The 24,945-nt window shown below is 38.1% G+C and overlaps 2 protein-coding genes across 17 annotated transcripts in view; both read left to right on the top strand.

Annotated features, from left to right (window-relative positions):
- The window catches only part of LOC149896331 (zinc finger Y-chromosomal protein 2-like), a 48,360-nt gene that overhangs the window by 10,330 nt on the left and 13,085 nt on the right, over window positions 1-24,945 (top strand). Inside the window, exon 5 of one of the 16 annotated variants that reach the window (XM_090117863.1) lies at window positions 22,240-23,465. The exons of 3 other annotated variants lie outside the window; for them this stretch is intronic. In XM_090117863.1, the coding sequence (XP_089973989.1) occupies window positions 22,240-23,324 (1,085 nt within the window). In that variant the 3' untranslated portion in view covers window positions 23,325-23,465. 12 more of the 16 variants (XM_090117857.1, XM_090117858.1, XM_090117859.1 and 9 more) reach the window with 12 other exon arrangements.
- LOC149896333 (zinc finger and BTB domain-containing protein 41-like) lies at window positions 23,609-24,442 on the top strand. Its single transcript, XM_090117875.1, has one exon. The coding sequence runs from the start codon at window positions 23,671-23,673 to the stop codon at window positions 24,241-24,243; it is 573 nt and encodes a 190-aa protein (XP_089974001.1). The 5' UTR covers window positions 23,609-23,670; the 3' UTR covers window positions 24,244-24,442.

Here is a 24,945-nt window from a genome sequence, read left to right as displayed (position 1 = left end):
GCATACCTTTTTCTTTGGTACCATACCGTGAATGCATCCTAATTCTTTTCTCATAAAAGGAAAAGATTATAGTATAGTCCGTGCCCTTTTTAAGCGTATAGATATAAATCCTAAACGCAAGCCACCACAAGACATAGAAGAAGAAGACACATGCCAAAGACCATCTAAATGACCACCGGCATTTCTTTTTGTTCTAGAAGTATGCAATGAGTATATAATGGCCAAGCGGAACGCAGAGATACTGGTGAAATACACGACATTGTACCCGTTCCGACTGCCCGAGGAGTCCATGGTCTGTGTGTATTGCTGTGAGAGCTTTCACGACGGCCCCAGCTATAGAAAGCACATGGTTGACGAACATGCGACGTTCAAAGTGCGCATGGCTTTCGCGCACGTAACAGAGGGCTTCCTTAAAGCCGATATAACGGACCTTTCATGTCGCATATGCCAAGTGAGGCTTGATACGCTGGAAAATGCAGCAAGCCATCTATTCGATATGCACCAGAAACCGCTAGATGTGTCTCAGGATTTGGGCATACAGCCGTTCCGGTTGGAAGGCGATAAACTCATGTGCGCACTGTGCCCCAGTAAGGCGATATGCCTCAGACAATTGAGCAGACACACACAGTCGCATTTCTCGAAGTATACGTGCGAAGCTTGTGGGAAATCCTACTCCACTATAACGACATTAAAACATCATATAACCTATTCACATAGTGGGGGGAACAGAATATGCAGGAAGTGCAAGATGACCTTTGACACGCTGGAAGCGAAACGCGAACACATTAACACGTCGAAAAAGTGCTGGACCAACATGTGTAACATGTGCAGCGAGAGATTTGTCTCGTGGAAAAGCAAGCAAACACACTTGAGTGAAGTACACGGAGTGTCGAAAAAGACATACGTATGTCCGGAGTGTCCAGAAGTGTTTGATGATAGGAAAAAGTATAGAACGCACTTTAGACTGACGCACACAGAGGATGTATACATTTGCACGTGTTGCGGGCTTAAGTTTGACACAAAGAAGAATCTAGATGAGCACAGGGTGGTGCACACTAAAGAGAAACTGTTCCCTTGTCCGGTGTGCTCGAAATCTTTTCCGAGGAAAAAGAATCTGATACAGCATCTATGGATACATAGTGAACTCAAGAGGTTTGGCTGTACGCTGTGTAACAAGCAGTTCAATCAAAGGGTGACTTGGAAGAGCCATATGAAGTCGTACCACCCTGATCTTGAGGATTATCAAAATATGCAAAATAAAAACGTTAAGATCCTGCTCAGTGTTGATAAGAGTGATGTTTGATAGAATCTATGTGATTTTGAAATTACGTTGCTTTTAGCAAAGGACTTCTATTATATGACTAGCGGTCCGCTCCGGCTTCGCCCGTGGTACATAATATTTACGTTTTCTCTACATAAGAACCATCCTCGTACTTCAAGGAATATAATAAAAAAAGAATTATCGAAATCGGTTCAGCCGTTCTCGAGTTATGCGCTTACCAACACATTTGCGATTCATTTTTATATATAAGAAAAGAAGATAAGAAGATAGTGTGAGTAGAGGACACTATGAGCAAAGTAAGAAAAGTTAAAGAATGCATGTTAAATGTCACCTTATGCTTTGTAAGAGCGAGCGCGCACGAGCAACTTTGTCTCCGCAACTATTTTGTCTCTCCCACCTATGGGCTAGTATGAAAGTGCGCGCACGTAGCGACGCAACTCCCCATACAAATTGATGGGAGAGACAAAATAGTTGCGGAGACAAAGTTGCTCGTGCGCGCTCGCTCTAAAAATCATGGGATGATTATTATTCAACACTGACGACTCTTTGGAGTCACAACTCGTAACAATAAATTGATTAAGTAATGCATTTTATTATCATACGTTTTCAATAAGCAATTCAAAGATTATTTTTGTATTGGCATTCAGAAGTTGGATCGAAAAATATACAATTATCTGAATTTGTTCCAATCCTTGATAGGAGATACATTATTTTGCATCCCATTCTATATTATGCGAATAGAGTCAATTCTTAAATTATAACATCTTAATAATAATTTATCACGGCTCAATATTTATTGAATTACCTGCAATTTGTTTTAGAATTTCTATTTGAAATATAAGATCTTGGAACTATCATTGATCGCCAATTATCTTTACATGATTAATTGATTCTATCGGAAATAACTAAGAACTGAACATTGGAGACTTTCGATATAAAAAATCGCAGTAAAATTCAATCACCCGTTCGGAATTTACGATTTTACAGATAGCCATATAGACACACACACACACACAAAGCTTAAAAGCACACTATTATTTCTTCGGATAAAAATGATAAAATATGCGTCCACTATTTTATTTAATTTTCTACAAATTTGTCCATACAAATGGACATTTATTAATGTACCAAAAAGTTGTAAAACATCTATCTCTTTCTGATTCATCGAGAGAGAGCGAAAGTTATAAAATGGGTGAGAAATTCACTGCCAAAATACAACGTTATATGTGAAAGAATAAATCAGTTATGGTCTTACCACAAAACAATTTAAACACAGTCTAACTTTAAACCAGGGATCTGTCACTTTAATAGTAATGTCTATGTGAAATACGACAAAACCAGATTAAAGAGAACCCGCGCTTAAAGATAAACCCTGTCTAAAGTTTTTTGTTGTAAGACAGTTAATGTTTCGAAGTTAGTTGTTTAATTTAATATTTATATATAATTACAAGCGGTCCGCCCCGGCTTCGCCCGTGGTACATGTTTACGTTTTCTCTACATAAGAACCATCCTCGTACTTCAAGGAATATAATAAAAAAAGAATTATCGAAATCGGTTCAGCCGTTCTCGAGTTATGCGCTTACCAACACATTTTGGGATTCATTTTTATATATAAAGAAGATATATAATATAAATATATATTATATTTATATAAAATAGTAGGATGTACATCTTACAATTTGTGTAGTTGAGAAGGCGGTGGCTCTGTGGTGTTCATAAAATTTCTCAGAACATCTTTCTTTAGTTTTGTTGTTTTTAATATGATAAATTGTATAAATGCCAACTATGAGAGTATAAAGATTGTATCTTTATGATAACATATTATTATTAAGAATTACGATTTTTAAGTTATTCATTATGGTTAATTAAGTTTGCCGTTTCAATAAATACATTTGTGTTGAACGATTTTAGACTTTTATTTCGATTCATTATAACTTATTATGTCGAATTTATATCTGGATCATATTAAATACTAGCGGCCCGCCCGCGGCTTCGCCCGCTTTGTCTAAACCCAATAAATGAACCTAAAACCTTCCTAGAGAATCTAATACATATCTATAAAAAAAACCGCATCAAAATTGTTGAGTAGTTTTAAAGATTTAAGCATACAAATCGACATAGAGATGTAGGGACAGAGAAAGTGACTTTGTTTTATACTATGTAGTGATTAGTATGCAGTTAATCTTACAACATTTTTATGCTACAAAAAAATACAAAATTTCAAGCAATACTATATAGATTGGTCTCATATTAGCTCAATAATAGGAACTGAATACTACCAAATAACTGACTTATAATACAAGCAAACAGTAATTCTACCATTAATCGAAAACGACTTAGTACCCTTTAATTTAAGTGCACCTCCCATATTGAAAAGATTAGGACTCAAATATCAGCAAATGACAAGGCATTTCTGTGTGTTCTAGACAACCCGGTCCCCTTGTCGATCGCGAGACGAAACGCCGAAATTATCGTCAAATATTGTACCGCCTACCCATTCCGATTGCCAGAGAACACGGTAATGTGCGTGTTCTGTTGCGAGGATTACACGGATCCGTCGGAATTCAGAAAGCACATGAACGTGGAACACGATACTATCAAAGTGAAAACGGTGTTCTCACACTGTCCTTACGAAGGCTATTTGAAAGTAGACTGTACAGAACTACGCTGCCGACAATGTAATACGCCTTTCGACAAGATCGTAGACGCGGCACACCATCTGAACGATGCGCACGACTTGAAAATTAACTTTGATGTGCATTTGGGAGTGCAGCCCTTCAAGTTTGAAAAGGATAAACTCCTCTGCGGGTTGTGTGACAAGAATTTTCCGTGCTTGCGCCAACTCAGCAGGCATATGTCGAGCCACTATCAGAACTTTACGTGTGAAGAGTGCGGCAAATCCTACCCGACTAAAACTTCCTTGCAACATCACATAAACTTTACACATATATCCGCAGCGAGGATATGTAGACGCTGCAAACAGACGTTTGGTTCTTTGGAAGCGAAACGTGAACACGTCGAGAAGAATTCTAAATGCTGGTCCTACCACTGTTCGATGTGTTTGCAACGGTTCATGAAATGGTCGGAAAAAGAGAAGCATTTGGTGAAAGTGCATGGCCAAGTGAAAAGGACGTATTCTTGCCCAGAATGCGGGCTGAAATTTGATACGCGATATACGTACAAGAATCATTTTGTAACTACTCACGCAGCGCTTTGCTTCGTCTGTTCGTTTTGTGGCAAAAAGTTTAGTACCAAGCGTTTATTGGAACAGCATTTGGTTGTACATACTGGTGTGAAACTATTCGATTGTACTGTGTGTTTCAAGTCGTTTCCACGGAAGGCCAATCTGAGCCAACACATGTGGATTCATAATGAAGTGAAGAGGTTTGAGTGTAAGCCGTGCAATAAGAAGTTTAATCAGCGGGTCAGTTATAAGTCGCATATGAAAACTCATCATCCTGATGTGCAAATTGCTTAGTATAGATTGTTTGTAGTTCTGTTCTGAAATAAAGAAAATTTGAAAATCTTGGATTTCAATTATGCCTATATAATTGCGAATTTGTTATGGGAAGGTTATGTTGAGAACATTCTGAAGAATGAAACACATTAATATTGTATGACTAGCTGTTCCGCGCGGTTTCACCCCCGTGGCTCCACCCCCGTGGCTCCACTCCTGTTGCCCGTAGCGTGATGAAATATAGCCTATAACCTTCCTCGATAAATGGGCTATCTAACACCGAAATAATTTTTCAAATCGGACCAGTAGTTCCCGAGATTAGTGCGTTCAAACAAACAAACAAACTCTTCAGCTTTATAATATTAGTATAGATTAAACACAGCCCTATTCATTTCATCACTCAAATATCCTACGACATTCGTTCGACCATTAATTCTATAAAACGTCTCAAAACGTTTCGATGTAGTACACATATTTATAAAACCAACCACAAAAGAACTTCGATCGTCGACCCTTAGCAAAATAGTTACCCATATTATGTTTAAAATTAAATAAGCTTATAAAAACATCGTAGGATAGGTTACGTGCATGGATTGTTACCGTACCGTTTGTAGAATACCGCATTGGTTGTTTGACTGACCAATTTGTTTTTTGTTTTTAGGGTCCAAATTGGAAATACGCGGGCGTAATGACGCTAAGAGAATAATACTCATATATCAAACTCCGCAGCGTCGTAACGCGGAGCTCATCTTAAAATACTCGACGGCATATCCATTTAAAATGAGGTTCAGTCAAATTCTTTGCGCGTACTGTCACGATGATTATGACTCGTTAGCCAATCTAAGATTTCACATGAGAGCCGACCATTTGAATTCCGACTTTAAAAACGTGTTCTATAGGACTAAGGATAATTTAGTTAAGATTGACATCACTGGTTTGAAGTGTACGCTGTGCGATCAGGAAATACAAGACGTTGATACCCTAATGGGGCACCTGTCGCGAGAGCATAATAAGCCTGTTAGGTTCAATGCGCGGTTTGGCGTACTTCCTTACAAACAAAACGATTGCAATCAATGGATCTGTGTGTACTGTCAGAAAATTAGCAAGGAGTTTATCCATTTCAACCGTCACATACTAACTCATTTTATGAATTATAGCTGCGATAAATGCGGAACGACTTTCGTTTCTGATCACGCGCTAAAAGACCATCATAGGCAGGTGAAGTGTTTGAGATCGGCTTACAAAGCAAGAAATGGTAGAATGCTCAAACCTCGCACTAATGCTGAGATCATACTCCAGTGTTCAACAGCATGTCCGTTTAGAACGTGGAAAAGCAATTTCAATTGTGTATTTTGTAGGGTACAAACGAATAACCCTAGTAGTTTGAGAGCTCATGTGGTCACTCAACATGAGAATTACGAAGTACAAACAGCTTTTTATAAGAAACTCGGCAAGGAATACTTGAAAATCGATATAACGGACTTACAATGTAAGCTATGCTTCATGCCCATAGAAAATTTCGAAACGTTGACGTACCATTTGAAGAATGATCATCAGCAACCGATTATCACTGATGCGCAGATAGGTCTATTACCCTTTCGTTTGAACGATGGATCGATATGGAAATGTACAATGTGTCCGAATGAGTTCAAAGACTTTGTTTCTCTCAAGAAACATACGTCTGAACATTTTCAGAATTACGTCTGTGATACGTGTGGTGAGGGGTTTATCACTGAATCAGCGATGGTAGCGCACACGAAAATACCACACGAAAATAAATACAACTGCAGTCGGTGTATAGCTACGTTCTCTACCTTACAAGAGCGAAATATCCATGTAAAAACTCAGCACACATCCACCCCATACATGTGTGTGTACTGTAAAGATAAGCCTCGTTTCGCCAACTGGGAGTTGCGTAAAAAGCACTTGATGGAAGTGCACAATTATAAGACTGGAGCGGATAAATATGAATGCTCAGCGTGTCAGAAAACGTTCAAGACGAGATCGGGGAAGTATAATCACATGGCGAGGACGCATAGAATGAAGAAGGACTCTGAATTGAACTATCCGTGCCATAGCTGCCCAAAAGCCTTTACTACTCAGCTGTTCTTAGATAAACATGTCGCGAGAAAGCATTTCGATTTATGAGTCTGTTGTAATTGAGGCTAAATATAGTATATATCAGTATTATTTTGTATTTTATGTTTATTTCGTGTTTAACTTGCCTTGTCTAAAATAAGTGGATGTGGATAGGGATATTGACCGATTATAATTTTAAAACTTATTTAGAAATGAATGCCCATAAAATGCACAATATTATGTGTTCAATGCAATTATTACATACCTATTAAAATGAGAATGACCGAATGAATATTTTTTAATAGTTACCAATACAAATAGTTAACAATAAACATTACACACAATATTTCATAAGAATTCACAATTTGAGATCTGTTTTCGTCGAGATAAAAATATTTTTCATACTATCGAATTAGACCCGTGGTAATAACCGATCTACATCAGTGACCTATGGATTTTTTCTTTTCTAGAGTCAAACGGGGTGAATCAAGTGAATCAGAAATCGAAAAGAAACGCCGAGGAGGTATTGAAATATTCAACGCTTTATCCGTTCAGACTCCGGGGGAATACAATGTGCTGTGTATATTGTCGCGACGATTTCCTTCTGCCGAGCGAATATAGACAACACATGGACGAAAACCATAAGACCTTCACGATATCTACTGCGTTCGCGCATTGTGCGAAAGGCAAGGACTACCTGAAGGTTGACTGCACGAATTTGAAGTGTAGGATCTGTAGCTTACCCTGCAATGACATACAGGAAATAGCCAGACATCTATGCGAGTATCATGATTGCGACATCGACCTGAGCGCCGAAATACGCTTGCAGCCGTATAGAGTGGACAATGATCAGTTTAACTGCTTCCTCTGCGATAAAAAACTACCGACGATGACAAAGCTCTGCAGACATACGACGACCCACTATTCGAAATACACGTGCGACGTCTGCGGAAGGCACTATTTGACAGTGGAAGCGTTAAAATACCACATTCGGTGCAGTCACTCTGGTAAAGTCACTTGCCGCAAGTGCTGGGGCGAATTCGCAACTTCGGAAGAGAGGAAAGAGCACTTGCAAGTGTCGAAATCTTGCTGGGGTTTCTGTTGTGTGCTCTGTGGAGAGAAATTTAAGTCGTGGGAGTTGAAACAGAAGCATTTCGTCCAAGTGCACGGCCGGCCTGGCTTGACGTATGCGTGCAAAGATTGTGATATAATATTCAACTCGAGAAGGCTGTTTTATTCGCACTTTCGTTTGAATCACACGGATGAAGGGTATATATGTCCGTGTTGTGGCTTAAAGTTTGTGTCCAAGAAACAAATGGATGACCACAGATTGGGACATACTGGAGAGAAGCATTATGAGTGCGGGGTCTGTCATAAGCTATTTACGCGAAGCAGGAGTTTGAAGCAGCATCTATGGATTCACAGTGAGACGAAGCGATTTCCGTGTTTGATGTGCGAAAAACAGTTTGCCCAAAAAGTCAGCTTGCAAGGCCACATGCGGTCCCACCACCCCGAAATCGTTTTTGAAGATTGATTTGTATACAGTTGAAATAAAGCTTGTTAATTGGTTTTGTTTGTTTTCTTTCGATCGTTGGCTAAAATACATGTAAATCAAATTATTAATAGGTCTGTCTTATGTTTACTTTATTAAATAGGATAAGGATAGTCGTTACATTTGGCCAAGATAAGTGTCACTATTCAAAATATGCGCATGAAGATATGGTGTGATTTTTAGACGTGCAGAATTCTGATGCTGATTTGTAGTCGCTGAATCCGAAATGTATGGAATGGAATAATGATGTGGCACTTTTCTTTTTTAGGGCCGAGAAGGGAAATTGAGAGGAAAAACCCAAAGAGATTATTCGAAAGATCGGTTAATCAGAACCCGCAAAGGCGAAACGCGGTTCTCATACTTAGACATTCAACGGCGATTCCGTTCAAAACCCGATTTAATAGAATCGTTTGTGCTTATTGCCACGATGAGTTAGAGACTATGGACTTATTAAGGACCCATATGAAAGATAACCATGAAAACGCTGATTATAACAGCGCTTTTTATAAAGTAGTCGATGATTTGAAAATAGACATCACTAATTTTAAATGTAACTTATGTACCCAAAGTTTTGAAAATGTGGACGGCTTTATGCACCATATATCCAATGAACATGCTAAGCCTGTTAACTTTGATGTACCGTTTGGCGTCTTGCCTTTTAAACAAATAGACACCGGCCTCTGGATTTGCTTTGACTGTGATAAAGTATTCCGCGACTTTCCGGAAATAAATTGCCATTTACGGTCTCATGTTAAAATCTTCACATGCGAAAAATGCGGTGCGACCTTCCTATCAGAGCATGGTTTACGACAGCACGAAAGAAATTTAAAATGCTACGCGGCTACATATACACCTCGGTTCGGAAAGGCGCTGAAACATAGAAGCAATACGGAGATCATTTTAAAATGCTCCACCGCGTTACCGTTTCGGATTTGGGGGCAGAATTTTAACTGTATATTCTGTAGGGTGCAATCTGGTAATCCCAATGGATTGAGACAACACATGGCGTCCAGACATGCGAACTTTGAAATAAACTCTGTATTTAACAGACGTATGAATAAAGAATTTCTCAAAGTCGACATAACGAACTTACAATGTAAATTGTGTTTCATCAAAATAGATACGTTAGACGACCTTTTGACACATTTGAAGAACGATCACAAACAGCCCATTAATTTTGACGCTCAACCAGGAGTGTTACCATTTGCTCTGAACGATGGTACCAGTTGGAAATGTGCGATATGCAAGCAACAATTTATGGATTTCTTTTCCCTCAAGAAACATACTTCGGAACACTATCAGAACTACGTATGTGATACTTGTGGAGAAGGCTTCGTTACAGAGGTGGCCTTACGAGCTCACAAGAGAATTCCACACGAGAATAAGTACAATTGTAGCAGATGTGTTGCGACCTTTTCGACGCTTGAAGAGAGGAGTATTCACATGAAAACCCAGCATACAACTATGCCCTATATGTGCATGCACTGTAAAGATAAACCACGGTTCGCGACGTGGGAATTAAGGAAACGGCATTTCATTGAAGTTCACAATTTCAAGCCAGGGGCAGACGCGTATGAATGTACCACCTGTCATATGACGTTTAAGACAAGATCGCAGAAGTACCACCATAATGTTAAGTCACATAGGTCTAAAAAGGACGCAGATTATGGGTTTTCGTGCGGGCACTGTGCTAGAGCGTTTATGTCGAAACTTTCCTTGGATAAACATATAGCTAAGAAACATTATATGTGATTGAAGAAACTATTAGAATACAAATTGAGATTAAGAATATGAATCAGTAGCCAGTCGAAATTGTATCTTAAATCAACAGGAAAAAATACTCATAAACCATGAATTAAATATTGCCCTAAACATAGTGATAAGTTTGCTGTATGCTAGCAAATATAATCGTTAATGAAAACTATGCTACATCTTATGTACATTATGAAGGTTAAGTTATTTCTAATAGAAGCCGCAAAACACAATATTATTTAACTTGGTTGTGATTTTTATTGAGTGTATAATTTATGAAACTATCAAACTGCATTAAAGCCTCTTGGCAGTGGTATACCGATGGGCCATTCGCTACCGTAGTCGGATCGGTACGCGATTAGAGTCTCTATAATATACTTCGTAAGAGATTTAATCGCGTGCCCATCGGGATACCGCTTCCCACGACGGTAGCGGATACCGCTCTGTATCTGATAGCGGATACCGGTATCTGGATAGGCCTTTATAGATGATATGGTACCTTGAACGCAGAAGACAATTTTTCTAACATTCTATAGTTATTATATTAGCAGTATAATTAAGTATTTATAGTATACTTACCTCTTTGTGTGTACATAATAACACACTGACTTAATAAAATTACCAATCCGCTCCGGCTTCGCCTGTTGTACATATAGCCTACTAGCTTTCCGCCCGCGGCTTCGCCCGCTTTGTCTAAAACATAATAAATTATATACTAAAACCTTCCTCTTGAAACACTCTATCTATTAAAAAAAAACCGCATCAAAATCCGTTGCGTAGTTTTAAAGATTTAAGCTACATAGGGACAGAGAAAGCAACTTTGTTTTATACTATGTAGTGATAGTATTCAGAGAGGTAGTAGGATATAGACAGACTAAAAAATCCGGTGTTGTGAATATAGGCAATGATAAAAAATGTATATAAGTTAGATTTTGTAGGATATGTTTGCTGCATTCTGCTATTATTAAGGAAATCTTGTATTTATTTGAAAAAAAAATGCATTTACATGTGATGTCGGAAATAAACAAGTAATAATTGATTTGTATTGTTTTGGTTTTATGATGAACTATCTCGCGGCTTTTCCCTGTTCGTCTAAAACTTAACAAATGATATAGTAAAATCTTCATTGAGAACCACTCTATCCATTAATAGTAGCTATATTAATGTGATATTTATCTGTACTATGATTTAGATTCAATCTATTTTATGACATGTATTAAAAAAAATATTTTACTTGATCTATGAATTGTGCTAAATAATGTAATTTTTAATAATTTTTTTTCCCTTAACTGTGCATACAATTTGGTTGGCATTTTACCGCAACATGTGGTTAAATTTGTGTATAATCAGTCGAAATTCTCAGCTGTGGTGTGCACCTTTTTAAATAAATAAATAAATAAAAAAAATCAACATCCATTGCGTAGTTTTGAAGCTTAATTTAGCATTCATAGGGACCGACAGTGGGAAGCGACTTTCGATGTAGTGATGATAGGGAATATAAATGACTAACGCCTACTATGGTATATCTGGCTGTAAAAAGTAGCTTGGGTCTAGGTTGAGCATAAGTACATAAATATCAGAAAAATCTGTTGAGAATTACGTACATTCTGCTTGAAAGAAAAACACACTCATAAACATGCAAATTAACCTAAGAATTTTAAATACTAGAAGCGTCAGTATGTATAAATTCATACGAAAACTAGAAACAAAATACAATGTGCAACATTGATTTTACAATTAACTTGCCCTAAATAACGATTAAAGAGTATAATATAGAAATAGCTTTAAAAATACCTACCACAATTCACTGGAAAGCATGAGAAATTAAGAAAAACTTGTAAAAATGATTTAAAACGGGCCGTATATAACGTGAAAGTTGGAGATACAAACTTTGAGTTTTTCAAGCTGCACAAACCGGCATAATATTTAAGTGTACAGAAGACCTTAATTTTATAAAACAGAAAGCAAAGTCGAAGAAGAGAGAGCTCACAAGATTTTCTTTTATTTCTAGGACAATCTGGAAATGACGAAAACAACTTAAACGATATTGAGTCGTGCTCTCAAATTAAAAGTGAGAAACCGAAATATCAAAGGAGTGCAAGAGCCGAAGCAAGATTTGCGACGAAAAAGAACGCTAGTGCTATACTAGAGTGTTGGGTCTTAACCCCGTTTCGATGGAAGACCAATAGATTTAAATGTGCCTATTGTGAGAACAGCTTTACTGGCTGCACTGAGCTTAGAGAACATGTAGCTGTATGCTCAACTTTACATACCGTTCAGGATATATACAGTAAATTCAAAGAGATGTCGCTCATAAACGTGGACGTGACAGACGCTGTGTGCAGGATATGCTTATGCCCCTTCTCTGGCGTGCCTCACATGAGGCGACATGTGCAAGAACACAATTTTGACTTCGACGAATCCTACCCAGATGGTGTCCTGCCATTCAGCCTCAATAAGGATTTCTGGTCTTGTGTCCTTTGCGAAGAGAAGTTTAATAACTTTCTAAAATTGTACGAGCATATGAATGTGCATTATCAGCATTATATTTGCGCGACATGCGGCAAAGGTTATATGACAGCGCCGCGTTTGAGAAAACATTCTGAAGTTCATATTAAAGGATGCTTTCCTTGCGATAAATGTGGACGTAGTTTTACAATGCGAGCAGCTAGGGATTATCACAAGGCGAATGCGCATGCAAAGGGGCCGAGGTACGAATGCCCTCAATGTGACATGCGGTTTTCCGGGTATTACGAACGAATGAACCATTTGAACGAAGCGCATAAAGTCAAAGAAGTGTCTTACGATTGTTCCTACTGTGAAAAAACGTTTAAGACGAGTGGTAAACGCGCGTTGCACGTCCGTTCGGTCCATTTCCCGCAAAAACGTAGCTTCAGTTGCACGTATTGTGAGTGGCATTTCAAAACTGCGTACGAATTGAAAAGGCACATGGTAAAACATACTGGGGAAAGGAAGTTTTCTTGTAATGTTTGCGGTAAATGTTTTCTACGGAGCAAAGCGCTTAGGTCCCATCTCAAAGTACATGATGAATTTGGATGTAACTTGTAGGTAATGATTAAAGATGTGATAATTGAACTATTGAAATAAATATTTTATAATGAATATGTGTTTTATAATACTGTTATACCTTAACGCTGTCCACTATTACAGTACTTCCAAATGTTACTAAGTAACGGAGTATCGTTTTCTTTTTAGGTTCCGCTTTAGCGGATACAGGGCTAGTAAGGCCTAAGAAGTTGAAGGAACATGTAGGTCCGCGACAAATGCGTCGTCGGAGACGCGCCAACAACGAACTGGCGGAGGAATCGGAGAAACGCATCGCAAAGACAATGATGAGAAGGAATGCTATCGCCATTCTGGAACATTCTACCGCGTGGGCTTTCCGATGGTTTCGAAGCGCGTTCTATTGTTCCTATTGTGATGGTAGATTTCTGGAACCAGAGTTACTAAGAGATCATATTCGTCTGCATCATTTGCACCAAGCGCCCACGAAACGAATATTCGCCAAATTAACAGAAAATAATATGGTCAAAGTCGAGATATCTGAATTGTGTTGTAGGTTGTGTGGTATACGTTTAGATAGTATAGAGGCGTTAAAAGAACATCTAGTTTCAACGCACGGAAAGACCTTAAATTCAGAGTACAGTGACGGCGTACTACCTTTCAAACTGAGCCCTAATAACTTTAAATGCCCCAAATGTACAATATACTTTGTTTCGTTCGCTAAAATGAACGAACACATGAACAGTCACTATAAAAATTACGTTTGCGATACGTGCGGAAAGGCATTTATATCAAAGTCGAGGTTTAGGACCCACGTTCAGTCTCATGAGGTTGGCACGTTCCCATGTGGTATTTGTGACGTCATTCTTGAAACGAGAGCGTCTCGTATATGTCATAGATCGAAGGTGCATCAAAAAGGTATTAGATACACGTGCCCGCGGTGTCCAGAAGTGTTTTCCAAATATTATGCGAGAGTGAAACATCTGGTCGAAACGCACGGACAGCAAAAGACGGATTATGAGTGCGTTTACTGTGGTAAATGCTTTGGAACTAGCTGTAAGCGATCAGCTCATATCCGTGTAGCTCATAAGGATGGGAAAGTGGGTTTTGATGCAAGTTACGGTCTAAGTAATCCGCCAAGACAGCCTGTTAATTCTGAGCAAGCTAACCAATAAAAATTTCGTATTAAAATCTGAAAATACACCGTTTCTTTGTTATCATTACATATTTTGTGAACGTACCAAATCTAATCGGTAATCGTAGAAATTTGATACTACGTTTTTATTTTTAGGAAGCGCAGCATTGGACGGTACTTCAAGTAACGTCATGATTAAATGGAAAAAGAAGACGAGGGTAACAGAAGAGAAAGCAAATGCTGCCGCTATATTAGAATTCTCTAATGCAGTGGCTTTTAGGTGGTTGCGTGGAAAGCTAATGTGTGCTTACTGTCCGGTAATTTGCGTCAATATGATTGAATTGCGGGTACACGCACAAATACATGATAAACTGGATTTGGTTACGAAACCCGAAATAAGAAACTCGTTCCCTTTACGTATAGATATCTCGGATTTAACATGCACTATATGCAATCTGTCAGTTGGAAAACTAACCAATTTAGAAACACATTTAGCTAATAAACATGACAAGAACATACCTCCGGAGAATGGGGTTATTCCTTTCGTGTTAACTGATAAAGAATTGCGATGCGTTCACTGCGGAGTATTATTCCAATGTTTTATGACTCTCTCGATACATATGAATAAGCATTATCAAACCTATGTTTGTCACGCCTGCGGGAAAGCGTATTCTGCTAAACATAAACTACGCGCTCATATGAAATGCCACGAGTCCGGTCAATTTGCGTGTCCAATTTGTAATATGGTATTTTCTAACCGAGTTCTCAAGAACAGACATGTCGCGATCGTACACGGGCCAAAGAAAAGGTACCGTTGTCCGCTTTGCAATGAACCTTTCGATTCCTACCACTCTAGGTTACAGCATCTCCATAAAATACACGATCAGAAATCTGAGTACCCTTGCCACTTGTGTCCGGCCACATTTGGCAGTGCGACAAGCCGGTATTCACACGTCCGGGTCGTGCACAAGAAAAAGAAGGGATTCATGAAATAACCTAGAAAAATTGCCATGTATGCTATCTATGTTGCCACCTCTGTACACTTAAAACACGTGTTGATATTCCGGCGCACTTCTGACGGTACTTTTTTTCTTTTTTTAGGACCGGTCGATATATCAACAAAGAAAATTATGTGGAAACAGAGACGCAAGTTTAATGACCAAAGAGACAACGCGGCTATCGTAATAGAGTGTTCTAGCGCGTGTCCGTTTAGATGGAGGCGGGGTTGTTACACGTGCGCGTACTGCCCCAGTACATTTGCTGATTTCGAGACAATTGAAGAGCATTCCTCTCAACATCCGAATAGAATTGATGCCTTGAAATTCGCTCGCACTTTCGACTACATCAAAGTTGAGATAACAAACCTTAAATGCACTATATGCAATGAGAAAATGACTGATTTAGAAGCTTTAAAAGATCACCTCATAGCTAATCATGAGAAACCGATTATAAAAGATTTAGGGTTAGGTGTTACTCCATTCCTATTGAGGAATAAAGAGCTATTATGCGCGCATTGCGGGGAGAGATTCCTGCAATTTACCAAACTCAATACGCATATGAATCAACATTATCCAAATAATATTTGCTGTCATTGTGGCAAGGCATTTTCAGCGGCTCACAGACTTAAAGCGCATCAAATTATTCACGAAACTGATAACAATAAGTGCACGAGATGCGACAAGGTTTTCGAGAGTAGACTTCAGAAAAATAGACATATTTACTTAACCCATACGTCTGAATTTAGGTACCGGTGCCCATATTGTAATGAGGCATTCAAAACCTATTCGGAAAGACTAAAACATTTAAGGAATTCTCACGGGAAGAAAGTAGAATATCCCTGTAATTTTTGCTCGTCAGTATTCTCCATGTATAATCAACGCACGAGGCATATAAAACAAGTGCACATAAAGCATAGGCCGTTTTTATGTGAGCAGTGCCCGTATAAATTTGGTACTGCGGCTCAGTTGAGGAATCACATGGTCAAACACGAGGGGGAAAGGAAGTTCCAATGCGAAGTATGTAAAAAGATGTACGCAAGAATGAAGACTTTAAAAGAACATTTGAGAATTCATAACAACGACAAACGTTTTGTCTGCGAATATTGTAATAGCGGATTTGTACAAAAGTGCAGTCTTAAAAATCATCTACGCACCCATCATCCCAACGCTGAAAACTCTCTTTAATGATAGTTTAATCTTAATATTGTTTGTGCCGCGTAAATTTTGTTTGTAGTGCTTAAGGGGCTTTTATCAAAGGTTGCCAATAAGAAGAACCTACATATATTTTTCTATTTTTAGGACAAACGGCTGAGGTTAAAGTAAAAGAGGAGGAAAACGAAAACGTACCTGAATATACAGCGGTAGCATCTAATGACGAAATCATTGAACGAAGGTTACAGGGTAACGCACGTCGGGCTATTTTCAGAAAGAATATACGCATGATCATGACCTCCTGTACCGCTTACCCTTTTAAGTACAGAAAGGGAACATACATGTGCTTCTTTTGTAAGTGCACGTTCTTGGAGCCAGAAAAAATGAGGGAGCACACGCAAAAATTGCACAGTGATGTCATTTTGAAGCCGAAAAAGTATGATCCGCTCAAAATGGACTTTTCTGTTACAGTGTGTAAATTTTGCGGGAAACACATTAGGGATTACAGTGAATTGAAAACGCATATACGGGAGCACGGGAATAGTATAGACTGTTCGTATGGAGAGAGTATCTTGCCATACAAACTGTGCAAAGATGAGTACTGCTGTCAGATTTGCGGCAAGCGGTACGAGATGTTCCTCAGCCTTCACAAGCATATGAACGATCATTATGAGCATTATATCTGTGAAACGTGCGGGAAGGGCTTTGCTACAACGCAACGAATGCTCAATCATTCCAAGACACATGAGAGGGGTGACTTCCCATGCAAACATTGTGGTGACACTTTATCTTCATACGCAGCGTTGTACGCGCACGTGTCGAGAGTCCATAAATCGAATAAGCGTTACAAGTGTCCTATATGCGACGAAAAATTCGCCTCCTACAAGTATAGGATGAGACATTTAAATACAATTCACGGGGAAAAGACAGCGCTCTTCCCGTGCCCGTCTTGTCCCAAAGTTTTTGACCTGTGCAGTCGTCGTACTGCGCATATAAAGTCCCAACACTTGCAGGAACGTAATCACGCGTGTGGTTCCTGCGGTATGAAGTTTTTCACGAACTATGAGTTGCAAGAACACAGTATAAAGCATATAGGTGCGAGGATATACCAGTGTGATGTTTGTAAGAAGTCGTATGCGCGGTTGAAGACGTTGAGGGAGCACATGCGGATTCATAATAATGATAGGCGGTTTGTGTGTCCTGTATGTGGACAGTCGTTCATTCAAAAATGTAGCTTAAAACAACATGTTAGGGTTCATCATCCTATGCAGGCCAAGGATGCGTTTTAACTGTAATCAATTGTATGGTTACGTGGAATTGTATTTTATGAATCGTGTATTCTTTTAGCAATAAATGTGAAATATTGAACGGATTATTTTTATTAATTTCCCTGTTTGATAGATAATCAAATACGTAATATTGAAAATAGATTATACATGGGAGGTGAATGTTCTATAAATTTAGCTTTTTTGTAACGTAGTCACATCTACAAAGTATCAAGGGTGAAATGAAAACTAAGAAGAATTGCATGTCTTAAGTTCCAAGTACAAAAGCGTGTTTTATTATTTTAGGTGAGGATAGCGAGAACATCGTCGTCGATGAGAACACAGAAACGCGTAAAGAAAACGCTAGGAAAATGAAAGACGTAGACGCCATTAAAGCGAGGAAAAAGAACGCCTCGATGCTTCTGGAACATTCGAGAATATGCCCCTTTAGGTGGATGAAGAATCTGTACATTTGCTTCTATTGTGACCAACAATTTGCCGACCCGGCTATTTTGAGACACCACAATTATATAGAACACGATACAGTCTCTCTAACGACGATTAAATATGCGATGTCCAAATTGAAAAGACACGAATTGGTCAAAGTTGATATAACAGATGTTAGTTGTAAATTATGCAATGTTTTTATAAGTGATTTGAACGATGTGAAGTGCCATTTGGTCAAAGCACATAAGAAAAATGTAGATGTGAATATAACAGATGATGTACTGCCGTTTAAAGTGACGAAAGATAATTTTAACTGCGCGATTTGTGAGGAGAAATTCGATGAGTATAAAACGCTGAATCATCATATGAATGTACACTATCAGAATTTTATTTGTGAGCAATGCGGTACTGGGTTTATTACGCCGGAGAGACTCCGTACTCACGCCTTTTCACATGAGAGCGGGTCTTTCCCTTGTGAGAGTTGTGACAAAGTATATAGGTCTATGAATGCGAAGAACGAACACTTTGCTAACGTACATAAACAAGTTAGAAGACACAGATGTCCGCATTGTCCGGAAACGTTTAGGAACTATTTTCAAAGAAATAAACATATATCAGCTGTACACGGCTTGAAGTTAAAGGAGTTTAAATGCACGCTCTGTCCTAAAGTGTTTACGTCTAGTGGGAAGCTAGGAGTGCATGTTAGGACGGTGCATCTGAAAATGAAAAGGCATGCCTGTGATCTTTGTGAATGGAAGTTTTATTCAAAATCAGAGTTAAAAGAACATATGGTTAGACACGGTGGCGAAAGAAAGTTCCATTGTAATATTTGTAAAAAGGCGTACGCTAGGAAATATACGTTGAGGGAACATATGCGAATTCATGAGAATGATAGACGGTTTATTTGTAGCTATTGTGGTGGGTCGTTTGTACAGAAGTGTAGTCTAAAACATCATGTCAAAGTTAACCATCCGACCGTTAAAATTGACGAGTTTCATAGCGTTATATCCTAAAACTACTATCCTAAAACATTCCTACTACTTCACGGACCACGGTGTATATAATAACAATCAGAGACTATTGTGATAAACTTTGAAGGTATTAAATGCATATCAATATGAAAACATGATCCACACAGAAATCTTATAGCTTTACTTATAATAACGCTGCATTGTTTACTGAGCAAAGAACTAAGAAGCACAGAGCACCCAATACACTGCATGAACATAACGGGAAAGTTCAAAGAGTTTGTTTCTGTTTTCTAGGCACGGATTCGGAGAAACAAGAGCTGACTAAGCGGATCACGCCACTGTTTCAAGTGGCATACGATTGGACTCTATGTAAACCGCTGGGGACTGTGAGGGACTTCAGCAAAATTCAACTTAAAAGCACCCCGAATAATGTCCCGTCAGTTAACGACTATGCTATATCGCGAAGTCCGTCTCCCATTTCAATGGGCAGAACGACTCCAGATGTTACAGTTGATATCAAAGATCTTGTAACTATAGAACCGCCGCAAATTTTCAAGAAGCAATCTGATTATAGACAGAACGCTCTAACTGTGTTCGAGTTCTCAACAGCGTATCCATTCATATATGGGAATAATAAGTTTAAATGCTTCATCTGTTCCCAACCGTTTCTGGAAACGTCACTATTAAGGCAGCATATGAACGAGAATCACAATTTTGCTCCGTTGAAAAGGCTACTTAATAATAGAAGAGAGAATATTTTAAAAGTAGATGTGAGTGAGTTAGCGTGCAAATTGTGCGCAGTGAAACCAAAAGATTTGTTGGAACTCAAGCTTCATTTGAAGGAAGATCACAATAAGCCCATAGATCCAGATTTACAAGATAACATGATACCGTTCAAGCTGGATTTCAACGAAACGTACAAATGTGTGATTTGCGATCAGAGTTTTATTAAAGTGCGTCTCCTTGTCATTCACATGAGCGTACATTTTAATAACTACAGCTGCGAAATCTGCGGCTCAGGCTTCATGACGTTGCGTTTATTGAAAAAGCATTTAGAAGTCCACGAAACGGGCAATTTTCCATGCGATCGTTGTAATAAAGTTTTCAGCACGGCATACAAAAAATCGCTTCATATACGGGGTGTGCATTTAAAACAGTATTCTAGGCGATGTCCGATGTGTCCGGAACGGTTTAATTCGAATTATGGGCGGACAATCCATCTACAGGATGTTCATAATCAGTTGACTAGAGTTCATAAGTGCGAAACATGCGGTAGGGCGTTTAACTTGAAGTATCATTTGATTTGTCACACGCGATCGGTTCATTTGCAAGAGAGGAATCATCAGTGTAAAATATGTTCGCAAAGGTTTTGTAATAAGGAAACGTTGAAGCGGCACATGATTATACATACAGGGGAGAAGAATCATAAATGTGATTTTTGTGGCTTGGCATTTTTGAGGAGGCAAAATTTGAAAGATCACTTGAGATTGCATGATGTTGTATAGCGGTTTAAAGTATCTTATTTAGAAAAGGAATCAGTTTTGAGGGTAGATAACGATTTGAAATTACCGGTTAGATTGGGAACGATTTTGATATTATAAATTACGAGCAGTCCGCCCCGTTTTCGCCCGTGGTACATGTTTACGTTTTTGCTCCATAAGAACTATCCTCGTACTTCAAGGAACGTTATAAACAAATAATAATTAACGAAATCAGTTCATCTGTTTTCGAGATTTGCGTTTAGCAACATTTTTATATTATAGAAGATAATGCAAATGTGCATGTGTTACAATATACAATTATGTAAAAAAAAATGAAAAAATGTACGTATCGAACAAGATATAATGCAGTGTTAGATAGATGATGGTAAATAATCGTTATAAAATGCAAAAGGATATTTTTTTTTATTTTTGATTTACAATTTTTGTTTTAAAAATCTATCTCTATTGATTGAAGAGACTTGCGATAAAATTAAATTTGTATTCTCAGTAAAAAATCGTGTTGTCAATGAAAAATTTTATAATGGTAAAACAATAATTATGTTTAAGTTTTTTACATCACATCTGGTTGTAAAGAAAATTATGATATTTCTTTAATATTATGAGTCATTAAACGTTAGATAAACGTTTTTGTTCGAATGTTGCAAGGGGGCAAGAAATCGCTTGCAGAAATTGATTAGGGTGGATTTTTGATATGGGTCATGAAAGAACTTATGATTTTTTTTAATCCAAAATAATATAGGGTTCTGGATAATCCATGCCTTAAACATAACATTTGCTTTAGGAACTAGAGCAAGAAAGAACTTGAGTCTAGTTCTTTCTCTGGGAGGGTTACCATGATGCCTTAAAGCAGTATTAAGTCCAGTGTGGAAAAATTACTGCGCTATATAGGTCGTCTATCATTCTAGCGCCAACACTTACTGGAATGAATACTGCTTTAAGACGTCATGGGAACTGCCCAGTTGGATCGGGAATTTCGTACCATACCCCGCGTCAGAAGTGAAACTTGTTTGGCAAGAAGTTTTATTTATTTATTTATTTATTTAAACAATTAGATTACAGAGATCCATTAATGTTAGTACGTGACTTATTAACTAATGTTAGTAAATATTAAAAATATACTAATTATCATCAGATGGTGAGATGGATAGATAGATTTATGATGATGATGGTGATGATGATGATGATGGTGATGATGTTTTACTTCAACGATCGATTATTTTTAAATTTTTTTTGCCCTCTGCACAGACAGTTTTATATTAAAGTTAAATAACTTGCCCATGTCTTGCCTTATTGCTGCATAAAGTAGTATTGTCCTATATCAGAAATCCATTCTGCATCGAACGCATGATTAAGTTTTCAAGTATTACTATTTATTTTGTATTTTATTTTTAAGGACTGTGCTGTGCATAATATAAATAATTGATGGTATTCATTGTACTAAATGATTAAGCAATGATAACTGAGACTCAAAATTCGTGATTATATAACACCTCAAACATTAAGGAGGGAAAATCTCATTTAACTGTCCACTATTAGTTTTAAGCAATTTTTTAATAAACAATGTGCTGAATAATGATGTTTTTCTTTGCAAAAACCTGTACCTAGTCACTTGTTTTTTTCTAGGATTGGAAGAAATAACACGTTCAAGATGTGCAGGAAGCAATGATGTAAGAATACAGAGTCAAAATGTAATGAATCTTGGAGAAAATAAAAGTTATGTTACAAAAATAGTTATTAAAGAAGAGCAAACAAAAAGTTCAGATGAGGAAGAAGATAAAAATGCGCTTTGGAAACAGAATGTACTTACCCTTTTAGAGTTTTCTAACGTATACCCGTTTATACATAGCAGAAGTAAATATGGGTGTATCGTTTGCTCAAAACTATTCCTAGACACCAACGCACTTAGAGAACATTATAATGGTCACCCAGTGAATGAAATAAGCCTCGCGTTAAGCCGAGTCAAACATAATATTGTCAAGGTTGATGTATCAAACGCGACGTGTAAAATTTGTGGACGGACCCTTGATAGCTTAGGATCGCTAAAACTCCACTTACAAGAACACGGAAAAGAAATCGATGTAAACATGAAAGATGCTATACCATTCAAATTGGATGGTGCAGATTTTGAATGCCAAATATGCGGGGATAAGTTTTTAAAACTACGCATCTTGATCATACACATGAACAAACATTACAATAACTACAGTTGTGAGACTTGTGGCTCTGGATTCATAGCGCTCAATTTGTTGAAACGTCATATGGAAGTGCATCAAACTGGCTCGTATCCTTGCACTGAATGTGATAAAGTGTTTACCAGTGCGCCTAAAAGGAGTCTTCATTTGCGTGGAGTTCACTTAAAACAGCACCCTCGTATTTGTCCTTTGTGTCCAGAACGATTCATCTCGAACTATAAGAAGATTGTCCACCTACGATTCGTTCATAATCAGAATGTGTTTCTTCATAAATGTGACACTTGTGGACGGGAGTATAACTTGAAGTGTCAGTTGGATAGGCATGTCCGTGCGGTGCATATGCAAGAAAGAAAATACGAGTGTGAAGTTTGCCAAAAGAGCTTCTTTACACAGTACAGATTAAAGCGGCATGGTCTCACTCACACTGGGGAGAAACAGTTCAAATGTCCAGCGTGTGGGAAGCCGTATGCAAGGAAGGATAATATGGAAATACATGCGAAATCGTGCAAGAAATGATGTAGTGAATGAAGATTTTATTGTAAATGTGTTTGTGTTAACCATAAAATAAACATTCGAAAGATTGATTTACCATTGATTTTGTTTATATTATTTTGTATGTATTCTTGACATCGACAAAAATGCACTTTGTATTGAAAGGGTTTGTTGGTAGTATACTCACAATTTGCCAGACAGATCGAGTCTGCTGAAACAGTATCTTCGGAAAGGAAAACGGGTTATAAAAGTTGATGTGTCTAATCTTAAATGCAGGATTTGTGACCAAAAGTATACAGAGCTTGAAGATATACGCAAACATTTGATTGCTAGCCACAAAAAGGAGTTTAATTCCGCTGGGAATGGACTCATGCCGTACGATCTAAGAATCAATAATGGTCTACTATCCTGCCATAAATGTAGCAAAACTTTCAATTCTTTCTTCCTCCTAAACAGGCATATGAACGTGCATTTTAGTGTGGTTTGTGAAACCTGCGGTCTCGGGTTTATATCCCATCAGCGTCTGATAAATCATAGAATAGTTCACCAGAATGGGGTTCACAAATGTAGCAATTGTCAGGAAGTGTTCCCGACGAAACTGAAGCTTCGTTATCATTTGTTTAAAAAGCATGAAGTCACGAATGCCAAGCGAATCAAGCCGTTAAAATGTCCTCATTGCTTAGAGCGCTTTGCGGAACATTATCGCAAAATGACGCATCTAAAAGAAGTGCATGGTATTACATTCACGTTCGACTGTCAAGCTTGTAAAGCGGTTTTTCCAACGCGACGGGCCTTAACCGAGCATACGACGAAACAACACACGCAAAAAATTCAATGCAAGATTTGCAGAAAGTGCTTTGGAACGAAGTCTCTGTTGAAGATGCACTTGCGAGGCCACACGGGTGAAAGGAACTTCTTTTGCGTAGTTTGTCAGAAGGCGTAGGAGTGGATTTTTGGTATGGGTCATGAAAGAAAAACAATTATGATATTTCAGACATGATTCTGGATAATCCATGACATAAACATGACACTTGCTCCAGTTCTACTTCTAAGATGGTTACCATGATGTCTTAAAGCAGTATTAATTCCAGTGTGGGAAAGTGATGGCGCTAGAAGAGCTATTTACCTCTGTCATTTTTCCACACTGGGATTAATCCATCAGTCCTCAGAATCACAGACACAATAGAAAATCTATTGTGTCGCGCCCCGATCGGGCCTTACGGTGGTCAATGGGTTAATACTGCCTTAAGACATAAGGGACACCCCCGATATTTTCGGGTATTTCGTACCATTGCGCTTATAGTAATTGCAGTATTCGTGTTAACAAAAGAGCGTTTAAATTCATGTTACAATCTTAACAAATTTTGTGAAACTTCTTAAGACGCGGTGAGAGTAAAATTTCCCGTCACGTCAGTGACGATTTTGGTATCTTTGAATCTTGCTAAAGAAGTTGCACTTTTGACAGGTGTGTTCGGCCCACACGCTCTTTTTTTTTTCAAATATAAAACAAAAAAATAGTGTTTCTTATATTTTTTGTCCTCTGCACAGTTAAAATTATACAGTTTAATATTAAGTTATTAACTTGGCCATTGTCTTGCCTTATTGCTGCATAAACTATTTTCCTATATCAGAAATCTATTCTGCA

Source organism: Colias eurytheme, chromosome 29 (genome assembly GCF_061535395.1).
Source record: "Colias eurytheme isolate Ceu_HAF_F1 chromosome 29, ilColEury1 Martin Lab GWU primary, whole genome shotgun sequence".
Lineage (NCBI taxonomy): Eukaryota > Metazoa > Arthropoda > Insecta > Lepidoptera > Pieridae > Colias > Colias eurytheme.
This window is presented reverse-complemented; position numbering and strand designations above follow the sequence as displayed.

Bases quoted from the DNA above. Each gene is read 5' to 3' on its own strand.
- LOC149896333 (XM_090117875.1), top strand. From the start codon at position 23,671: ATGCCGTACGATCTAAGAATCAATAATGGTCTACTATCCTGCCATAAA.